This window comes from Tupaia chinensis, unplaced genomic scaffold (assembly GCF_000334495.1).
Source record: "Tupaia chinensis unplaced genomic scaffold, TupChi_1.0 Scaffold000333_1, whole genome shotgun sequence".
In the NCBI taxonomy this organism is placed as follows: domain Eukaryota; kingdom Metazoa; phylum Chordata; class Mammalia; order Scandentia; family Tupaiidae; genus Tupaia; species Tupaia belangeri.
Window position 1 is genome coordinate 2,781,214 of NW_006159827.1, and position 10,668 is coordinate 2,791,881.

The window sequence follows — 10,668 nt, forward strand, 5'->3', positions numbered from 1 at the left end:
CCTCCCCCACCCCTTTTCACAAACCCTGAGACCCTCCTCCTACACCAGGCACTATCTATGGTAGGTCCCCCAATGCCACAGCACAAAAAAACACAATCCCTGCCCTCAAAGATCTGACAGACCCCCGAGGGAGAAGGTAGTGGACGTTTACCAGTGCCAGGAGGTTATAGAGCCACTGAGAAGTCCTCCAGCAGCAAAGCGGATGGGAAGGGAGGAGGGATTTTTCCAGCTAGGAGGAGGGACAGAACGGCCTCTCTGCAAAAGGGATGTTGGGTAGAAACCCGGACTCTGTGCAGAGAAGGACCACGTGGTCATTGACCGGAGTGGCCAGCAAGGCAGAGGAGGGGCTCAGACCTGAGAGCTGGAAGCTGGTTGCAGGAGGGTCCTCAGCGCCAGGGTCAGCTCCCGCTGCCTCTGCCTGCTTTATGAGTGAAGCCTTATCGGCATGCAGCCCTGCCCACTTGCCCTCACTGTCTAAGGCTGCTTCCCTGCCACCAGGGCGGAGCCGAATAAAGGCAGATTTCTTGGTCCACAAAGCATAGGGTATGGAAGATGTGTTGCTGAGTGCAGCAGTCAGGCTATGAAAGAGAGACATTGTATGTCTCCACTTAACATTTACCGACTGTCCGCACTCTATGGTAGAGACTGAAAGACTGGAGAACATACAAGCATTAAAAATTGTAATGGACAGTAGAGACAAGGTGGAAAGAGAGTGTGGGAGGGGGAGAGCGTAGGAAATCTGGGGGGGAAATGGAGAGGTAAGACACTTGTGGGACACAGATATGGTTTATTATCTGTTGACGAGGATGTGTATAATAGTCTCCACTGGGCTGGACTGAGGTGTATATCACACTGGGTAAAGTCTCTTCACAATCTAAATGATGTATAGTAATTTAATGTATGAATAAAGGAAGAATTAAATAGAAAAAAATAAAGCATAGGATGGTCACGATCTTTGCAGAAGAGGTTAGCCAGGCCCCTGCTGTGGCCTTGACAGAATTTGGCTCCAACGGGGCTTCTGTCAGTCTGGCCGGGTCAGCCTGGTGACCTCCCAGGCCCTGGGTCTGAGCAGCAGGGTGGTCTGCGTCTCTCTCCCCAGGTGTACCCCATTGTCGACTTCCCCCTGCGGGAGATCTGTCTGGCCTCACAGAGGGGCATCGCGGAGCAGAGCACAGCGCTGGCCTCCCGTGCCCGTGTCCTGCAGCAGGTGAGGCGAGTGAGAACTCAGGGGGGAGGGGGAGGGCCAGCAGAACTGGGCTGGGGAGGAGGTGGCACCCCGCTCTGACATGTCTTCCTGGGACCCTGACCGTTGGGGCTGGGACCTGGGGCTGTGGGGAGGTGAGGCTCCTGGGACCAGGCGGGGGTGCCGTCCTCTGCTCACATAAAGTGGGAAACGGAACCCTCTCTACCTGGAGGCACTTTCCTGAGAAAGTCAGGGCCAAGGAAGAAGAGGACCTAGGAGGGAGAGAGAGGAGGGGAGGGAGTGCCGGTGTGAGGGACACGGAAGCGAGGGCTGACCTGGGGCTGGTGTGGTCAGAGCAGAGAATGGGGCCGCATAAGGCACTGCGGCAGGTGAGAACTTAGGATTTCATTCTGAGGGACAGGGTGTTTCTGCAGTGTTTCGAGCCCAGATGGGGCATAGTGTGATTTGGATTCCCTCGTATTCAGAGAGGGGAGGAACCCAGCATCTGCCATCCAGCCTGGGCATCCCCAGATCCCTGCCTTCTCCCAGCTCCAGTGGGAAGGGGTGGTGGCCTGGCCACTGCTGCATTCTGATGGCCACTAGGGGGCGGTGGTGCCATGTGCTCGCCCAGGTGCAGCTCTGAGCTGCCCCTCCTTTCCCTAAAGGATGGTTTGGCCAAAGAACACTGCGGGCTAGAGCTCTGTGACAGGGCACCTGGCAGCTGGGACCGGAGCCTTGCAGACTGGACTCAGATCTTAGATCTCCTACATCCTGACAAGATCCTGGGCCAGCTACTTCCTTCTCAGGTCCTGTTTTTCGCCTGTGAAATGAGACAGGAGCGTGGCTTCAGAGGGTCTGGCAGGGAGGAGACAATTTCCTTGGCTGACACCTGGTACTCGGAATGTCCCTTGTCTTTCTGTCCTTGCAATGAACATTTCCTTTTGTCTTTCTGCGCTTCACCCCTAGCCGGAGGAGAGAGAAAGGTGTGTTTACTCTAAAACTGACGGGGACCACCCTGGAGCTGGAAGGAGACTTACAAATCACGTAGTTCAGATGCTGCAAACTGAAATGCCCCCCAGAGCCAGGTGGGGCCGTGGGTGGAAGTGCCCTCATTCCAAGTAAATAGAAAAAAATAAAGCATAGGATGGTCACGATCTTTGCAGAAGAGGTTAGCCAGGCCCCTGCTGTGGCCTTGACAGAATTTGGCTCCAACGGGGCTTCTGTCAGTCTGGCCGGGTCAGCCTGGTGACCTCCCAGGCCCTGGGTCTGAGCAGCAGGGTGGTCTGCGTCTCTCTCCCCAGGTGTACCCCATTGTCGACTTCCCCCTGCGGGAGATCTGTCTGGCCTCACAGAGGGGCATCGCGGAGCACAGCGCTGCCCTGGCCTCCCGTGCCCGTGTCCTGCAGCAGGTGAGGCGAGTGAGAACTCAGGGGGGAGGGGGAGGGCCAGCAGAACTGGGGGAGTCAGGAGGTGGCACCCCGCTCTGACATGTCTTCCTGGGACCCTGACCGTTGGGGCTGGGACCTGGGGCTGTGGGGAGGTGAGGCTCCTGGGACCAGGCGGGGGTGCCGTCCTCTGCTCACATAAAGTGGGAAACGGAACCCTCTCTACCTGGAGGCACTTTCCTGAGAAAGTCAGGGCCAAGGAAGAAGAGGACCTAGGAGGGAGAGAGAGGAGGGGAGGGAGTGCCGGTGTGAGGGACACGGAAGCGAGGGCTGACCTGGGGCTGGTGTGGTCAGAGCAGAGAATGGGGCCGCATAAGGCACTGCGGCAGGTGAGAACTTAGGATTTCATTCTGAGGGACAGGGTGTTTCTGCAGTGTTTCGAGCCCAGATGGGGCATAGTGTGATTTGGATTCCCTCGTATTCAGAGAGGGGAGGAACCCAGCATCTGCCATCCAGCCTGGGCATCCCCAGATCCCTGCCTTCTCCCAGCTCCAGTGGGAAGGGGTGGTGGCCTGGCCACTGCTGCATTCTGATGGCCACTAGGGGGCGGTGGTGCCATGTGCTCGCCCAGGTGCAGCTCTGAGCTGCCCCTCCTTTCCCTAAAGGATGGTTTGGCCAAAGAACACTGCGGGCTAGAGCTCTGTGACAGGGCACCTGGCAGCTGGGACCGGAGCCTTGCAGACTGGACTCAGATCTTAGATCTCCTACATCCTGACAAGATCCTGGGCCAGCTACTTCCTTCTCAGGTCCTGTTTTTCGCCTGTGAAATGAGACAGGAGCGTGGCTTCAGAGGGTCTGGCAGGGAGGAGACAATTTCCTTGGCTGACACCTGGTACTCGGAATGTCCCTTGTCTTTCTGTCCTTGCAATGAACATTTCCTTTTGTCTTTCTGCGCTTCACCCCTAGCCGGAGGAGAGAGAAAGGTGTGTTTACTCTAAAACTGACGGGGACCACCCTGGAGCTGGAAGGAGACTTACAAATCACGTAGTTCAGATGCTGCAAACTGAAATGCCCCCCAGAGCCAGGTGGGGCCGTGGGTGGAAGTGCCCTCATTCCAAGGAGCCAGCACCTCTCGGGGTTGCACAGGGACAAAGTCCGGAGTTTCCAGACCTTCAGAAGTCCAGATTTTAATGAAAAACATTCTAATTTTCAGTATTGACAACAGCAGTTTAAAAATCCTAAGAACACTGTGTAGGCTGACAGGCCTGCTGTGGTCCAAGGGCCACCAATGGCTTCCTCTGGTCTAACCCAGACTCATTACCTTTCCCACAAATCAGAGGAGGCCCAGAGAGTGGGATTAATTTGGCCAAGGTCACACAGCCTTTTGGAGAAAGACCTCAGAAATAGGAACCTCTTCCTGACCTCAAGTCTAATGTGGTTCTTTGTATTCCTAGAGACCCTTTGAAGGCTAGTGTAGGCTTGTGGGGCTAGTGCCAGCTGTGCTGGGACACAGAGCCTTGCCTGGTCTAGGGCAGACAATTTACTTACCAGGTTAGGCCCCGCTTCCCTGCTCTGGTGCGCACGCCTGGTTCTCAGCTGTAAAATGCGGGCTGTCTTAGGTGGGCTCTGCGGAAGCAGACCGTGAGACCTGGAAGAGCTCTCAGGACCAGTGCAGGAGTGAGGGGGAAGAGGGGTGCAGGCGATGTCTCAGCCTCTGTGTGATCCTGTGCGTGCCCTGAGCTTAAATCGTATCTCAGTGACAGATCGCTGGGAGGCACGGCAAGAGAGTGGAGCGCTGGTTCTTTTGGCACCACCCAATCCTGGGTGCAGCCTCCCTGCCCTCCGTTCTCTCTGGGGGAGGCGAATTCCGCACCTCCAGGGCAGGACTCAGGAAAGCTGAGCCGTGAGCCCTGGAGTATGTAGAAGCTGGGGCTGGGAGGGCAGAAGCTCGTCTGAGGAGCATGTCGGGAGGGTGCAGATCGCTGAAGACCCCAGCATGGCCTCCAGGGCAGCCGGGTCTTGCAACCCGGGCATTCTGTGGTTTGGGATGCAACTAAGAGCCCCCAGCACTGAAGGTCTACACTGGGATGGGAAGAGAGTGCAGAAACACCAAGGCTGTGAGGACATTAGTTTAGCAGCTTGCAGACACTGGTGACTCTCCCTGTGTGATTTTTACAAGAGGACTTCAAACGGTTCATGGAAAAATGAAACAAAATATGAAATTAGTTTTGGTGCAAAACATTAAAAAACCCATTTATAAATTTTTTCTTTGTAAAAGAAGGGGAATATTTGGAGGTCAGCAGTTGGCGTAATGGCTATGTCGAGTCCAGGACCCAGTGGCTTAAACTCACGCCAGGCGTGTGTGCGTGCGTACCCAAGATCCCGAGAGGAGAATGGAGGAGAAGGGATTGCGGCGTGACCATCCCCCCTGGGGGGTGATTTCTCGCTTTCTGTCTTTCTGGCAAGCGCATGCACCCTATAGCAAAAACCTTTCCAAAAAATGAAAAAAACAAACAAAAAACAGCCATGGGGAGGTTTGAAAAAAATAGCTGGGCACAGCTCACCAGACTTGGAAACTTTTTTGGTATCAATGCTTTATCTTAAAAATTAACCCAAATTTCATAAGCCACTTCCTAGTACATTGTTTGAACTATTTCCATGGTTGGTTTGATATAAAAATACTTGAAACGACTTTGTCTCCCACTTCCCCCAGCACCTCATCTAAGCATTGATGCTTTTGGAAGGTGTTACGTTTGGCTGGGGGCTTTCCATACACCCAGGCTCCCCACGGGACATCTGTACCGGCTTAGTGCAACCTAGACTCGGATGGTGGCTGAAGATGAGAAGTCAGTTTGGGTCAGAGCTTAGGGTATGTGAAGGAGTTTAGTAAGAAACTCATCTAGAAAGGCAGACTGGAGTCAAACTGCGCAGGGCCCAGGATGCTAACTCCAGGCATAAACTTTATCCCACAGGCAATAGGGAGCCACTGAAGGCTCTTGAGCAGGTGAGTGACTTGAGCAGAAAACCAAAGCTTTTCTTGGCTATTTGTTTCCCAGCGCCAGACCATCGAGCTGATCCCCCTCACGGAAGTTCATTACTGGTACCGAGGACAGAGCTACGTCTACTATATCTATGGCACCGACCACCAGGTGCACGCGGTGGACTACCCTGAGCGGTACTGCTTTGGCTGCACCATCATCTGACACAATGCAGCTGTCTGCAGAGCTCACCATGCGCATCCGCTGACGGTCTCTGAGTTCCGCCATCGCTGGCCACCCTGGACAATCCCATGCAAACCCAGCACAGCCTTCCAGAAAATCAGCTTCTCGTCAACTATGCCACCTCTCTCGGTACAGGGCGCTGTGGAACCATCTTGCATATCTTGACTTGTGGGGTTTGAACAGCACACAGTGCCTTGGGACAAGTGGGAGAACTTGTCTAAATGTCAGGACCCTGCCTCTGGTCTCCAAGCCAGTGCCCCCATTGAGCAGGGGGTTTGATTAAAACACTTCCCCTTCCCTTGGTCACTCTGCATTCTGGTCTGCTTTTGCTAGTGGGAGTTTCTTGCCTCGCTGAGTATTACCATAATGTTTAAAGACACACACACACACACACACACACGCACGCACGCACACACACACTGGACTCCCCTAAGGCACAAAGTGTAGAATTTTACTGCCCACTCTGTGTCAGGAATTCACAGCAGGGATGGTTTAATCTCTGCTACATCACGTCTGGGGTCTCGCCTGGAACAGCTGAAGCTTGGAGTGAGTGGTGCAAGAGTGGAGCTGGAGTCATCTGAAGGTGGGTTTGCTCAGTTCAGAGTGACGAATGTATATAGTAAGTCCTATTGAGGGATACCCTGGGACACTGACGATTTTTCCATACATTGTCTGGAGCAATCATGTCCTGGAATTTGGGGGGACCCATCCTCTATCCTGGATTGTAGGCTGGAGGAGGGTATTGCTCTTTGTTTCTCTGTCTTCGAGTCTGGGGCATTTCTTTACTTTTTCCCATCAGGTGATAGAATTAAAATTTCCAGCTGAAACAAAGCTGTGCTTTGGAAGTGAAATGTGTGTACGTGTGTGTGCACGCCCACTAATCCTTTAGGCTGTAATTAGTCACTGTCGTTTTAGAGATAATTCGTTTCTGTCCTGTGAGCAGAAAATCAGCAGCATTTTCAAGGGAGATGGGACGCAGGATGGGACTTTTAAAAATTAATTAATTAATTATTTTAGAGAGTGCTTTTGTTTGTTTTTGCTATAGGGCACGTGCTCTCTACAAAGAGATAGAGAAACAGAAAGTGAGAAATCACCCCCTATGGGGATGGCTCAGCCACAATCCATTCTCTACCGTCTCCTCTCGGGATTTTGGGCACACACACACACACTTGCCTGGCATGAGTTTTAAGCGGCATGACCCAGGACTCGAACTGCAGTCAACTACGTGGGAGTCCAGCAATGTAAGCATTATGCCATCTGCTGGTCCTGGGACTTTTTTTTTTTTTTTTTAAGGGAAGAACGCAAAGTGTGGCACCAAGAGACACAGTGTGGCTCAGTGGTCACAGCCCGGGGTGCACTTCACGGCCCGACGGCATTATCACCGTGTGCTCTTGTAAAGCTCTGCTTGCCGGCTCTGCCTGCAGGTGCCCTCGCCTGCCAGGACCGTGGTGCGTATCAGCACAATGGCGTACACGGCGTGCAAGGCCCACACGCCTGAGGATGTTAGCTAGTAGCGACACAGAGGGATATAGGAGAGGCAAGGGATGGCAGCAGAGACCAGACCCACAGGCACAGGAGGCAGAGTGGAAAGGGGACGTCCAGGCACAGACACAGAGGCTGCGTGATGCAGGCGATAGCTCCCCAAACCCAGTCCAAGTGTTGGGATCTGACTCTGCACCAGCCTCGCCCAGAAAGCTTGTTTGACTCCAAGTCTTACCCCTCAATCTCTGGGTGATGATGCCTGAGAAGGGTGGCTTTAACCAGTAGTCTTATTATCAGAACAGGCGATTGGCATTTGGATTCAAAACAGCTGGGCTTTAGAATCAGAACTCGCAGCTGTAAGTTTCAGTTCTTAGCTCTCCATAGGCAGGCCCCCTCCTAAGCCTGCTTCTTCATCTGTGAAATAGAGATAATCCCTAGCTTCTTCACAGGGTTGTTTTAGGGCTCACGCAAGACACCGAACGTGAAGGTGCTTTGTAAATCAAGCCACTGCGTAAATATTAGATTTTTCTTATGAGGAGAAATTCAACCGTGATGGCTCCCAGAGCTTTGCCCACCAGGGGGCAGCAGCTGCACGCACAAGACACTTCAGTCCTTTCTCCCACACAAGCCAGTGGAGTGTCCACAGGGAATCTCTCATTCTCAGCAGTTCCTGGGCACGAGCTCCTTGCAGAGCCTGATTCTCAAGGAAACCGAGGCAGCTCCAGAAAGGGTCTTCTGAAATGAGTTTAGCATATTTTCTGTTATCTGCAGGTTCCGGTTAAAGTCTTTTATCCTCCCAACGATAGGACAACTTGAGACACTATCGTGACATTCAGAAAGCCAAGTTTGAGATACTGTTCTATTTATCCCAAGATAAATAAGGTGCTACTAAGAGAATGCACCTGAATCTGGGAGATGTATAAGAACAGAGGTTTATTGGGCTCAGAGTTTGGTGGCCCACGTGCCCTCCGGGGGCTACACGTAGTAATGATCGTTGGGCTGCCTGGCAACATGGCGGATGGCAGAAGTGCCTGTGTCTGTGGGTCTCTGGTCTGTCCTCATTTCTTCTCCTTATAAACCTACCAGGAGTCAATCATGGGGCCCTGCCCTAGTGACTGAATTCTACTCATCCCCCAAATCCTCTCTCCACTTCAACACTACAGTCAAATTAAGTTTTCATCCTTTTATGTTTACAATTTTTCAAGTTTTGCTATAGCGCATGTGCACTTGGTTACCACATCCAGGACATACCGAGACGTTCCCTGTGTATAAAACACTGCTCCATCTACCATTCCAACGTGATCCTTCTAGCATTCCTCTGAAACCTTTATTTATTGACTTTTTCAAAGAATTATTTTCTTTAACTTATTTATTTATTTATTTTAATTTGACCAGAGAGGGACAGGGTGAGAAAGAGAGAGGGAAAGTGAGAAAGCAAGTCGCCAGGTCCAGGACTCAAACCATGGTCAGCCATGGGGGAGTTCAGCGCCCTTAATCATCATGCCACCTGCTGGTCCCACGTACTTGTTTTTTGAGAGAGATTTTTGCTATAGGGCCTGCGTACTCGCTGGAGAGACAGAGAGACAGAAAGTGAGAGATCACTCCCCCCAGGGGGATGGCCACGTGGCAATCCCTTCTCATTCATTCTCCTCTCTGGTTCTCAGGCATGCATGCACACACGTCTGGTGTGAGTTTCAAGTCACCGGGTCTGGGACTCAAAAACCACCACCGACTGCGTGAGAGTCCAGCAACATAACCATTAAGCCATCTGCTGGTCCCAAAACCCATTTATTTTAAAACTCATTTCAAAGAAGAGAAGCCTGGCCCAGCCACAGTAAGTGGGAGGACACCATTGCATTGTGGGTGAGGCCACACGGGAGGCTGAGGTGTGGTTTCCGGCCCAATGTACATAGACTGGGCATGGAGGTGTGTGCTGGCTGGGGCGGGAAGGATCTTGATGTGGTGAGACCTTGTCAAAAATATCTATCTTTCGGGGCCAGCAGGTGGCGTGGTGGTTTAGGTGCTAGACTTCCACATGGCTAACAGTGGTTCAAGCCCTGGACCTGGGGACCCGAAAATCACAACAGACAAATAAATAAATAATTAAAAAAAATACCTATCATTCCCTTCCTCCTGCATTTTCTGTCTCATTAAAAAGAGAGAGAGAAAAACAAAAACAAAAACAAAAACAAAAACAAACTAAGGCTTAAAACTCCAACCCAAAGTCATGTAGCAGGTTGGGTTGGAACCAGGGTCCTGCTCTCTTGGGCTTCCTGCTCTCCAATATGGACTTGAAGAAGATATCCTTGTAAGGCTAGAGGAGGCTCGGGATACCCAGGAGGCATCACCCCTACAGAGCCGTCCTGTCCTCACCTTCCCAACTGCTCCAACCTTGAGGCTTCCTTTCACTCTTGTTTTCAATGCCTTAGTGTAAGCTAGCTGTGTTAGAATCCAGTGCTGCCGAAGGGACCAGCAGTTGGCGTAATGGCTATGTTGCTGAACTCCCATGTAGTCAACTGCAGTTTGAGTCCTGGACCCAGTGGCTTAAACTCACGCCAGGTGCGTGTGCGTGCATGCCCAAGATCCCGAGAGAAAAGAATGAAGGAGAAGGGATTGCAGTGTGGACATCCCCCCTGAGGGGTGATATCCCGCTTTCTGCCTCTCTGTCTCTCTTTCTGGAGAGCACATGCACCCTATAGCAAAACCCTCTACAAAAAAAAAAAAAAAAAAAAAAAGAATCCAGTGCTGCTTCACTTCACTGTACAGACCGGGCCTGGGCTCCCAAGCACCTCTCCTTGCTGGGGTCCAGCCTCGGCGTGGGTGGGTTATCTCGACGGAGGCGGCGCTGGAAAGGAAGACTAAGGCCTCGATGCTTTTCATGCACGTCCTTAGCCGGACACTCCCAAAGATCGCTCTCTGAGGAGTGACAACTGCTAGGCATCATCATGCCTTTTTATTGAAAATGTGATACATGCAAGTAAATGGGTGAGGGGCAGTAAAAGATTTACTCTAAGGAACAGGGTATACAAAGCATGGAAGCAATAATTATAAAACATGCTGTTTGTCTTGTTAGCTCAGGTAAAATCAATCACAGTTCTCAGGATGAGGAAGTCCATTTGTCTGCTGTATCTTCTTCTTGGATCTTGATTACTGGGAAGAGTCTTTTGAAGAGGGGGCTTGCAGGATGTTTGACAACTTCAGTCCCGGGCCAGGGCGATAACGTTGCTGGTTGCAAAGACCTAGATAGAAATCTTGTCTTGCTAAGTAAAGACACAGTTAATATATGGACTATCTATACATTACAACAAAGGAGAGTGAGTCTATGATCTATATGGGAAAGGAAGATGATCTTGTAGCTCAGGAGACAACACAGGATGTTTTATTAGCAGTTTTTCAT

The 10,668-nt window shown here is 51.6% G+C and overlaps 1 protein-coding gene across 1 annotated transcript in view; it reads left to right on the plus strand.

The window, feature by feature from the left end:
• The window catches only part of SSUH2 (ssu-2 homolog), a 28,892-nt gene extending 22,530 nt beyond the window's left edge, over positions 1-6,362 (plus strand). Inside the window, exons 11-12 of the mRNA XM_006152042.1 lie at positions 2,485-2,592; positions 5,625-6,362. Coding sequence (XP_006152104.1) covers positions 2,485-2,592; positions 5,625-5,771 — 255 coding nt within the window. The 3' untranslated portion in view covers positions 5,772-6,362. The remainder of the gene's footprint in view (positions 1-2,484; positions 2,593-5,624) is intronic.
• The last annotated feature ends 4,306 nt before the right edge of the window (positions 6,363-10,668 follow it).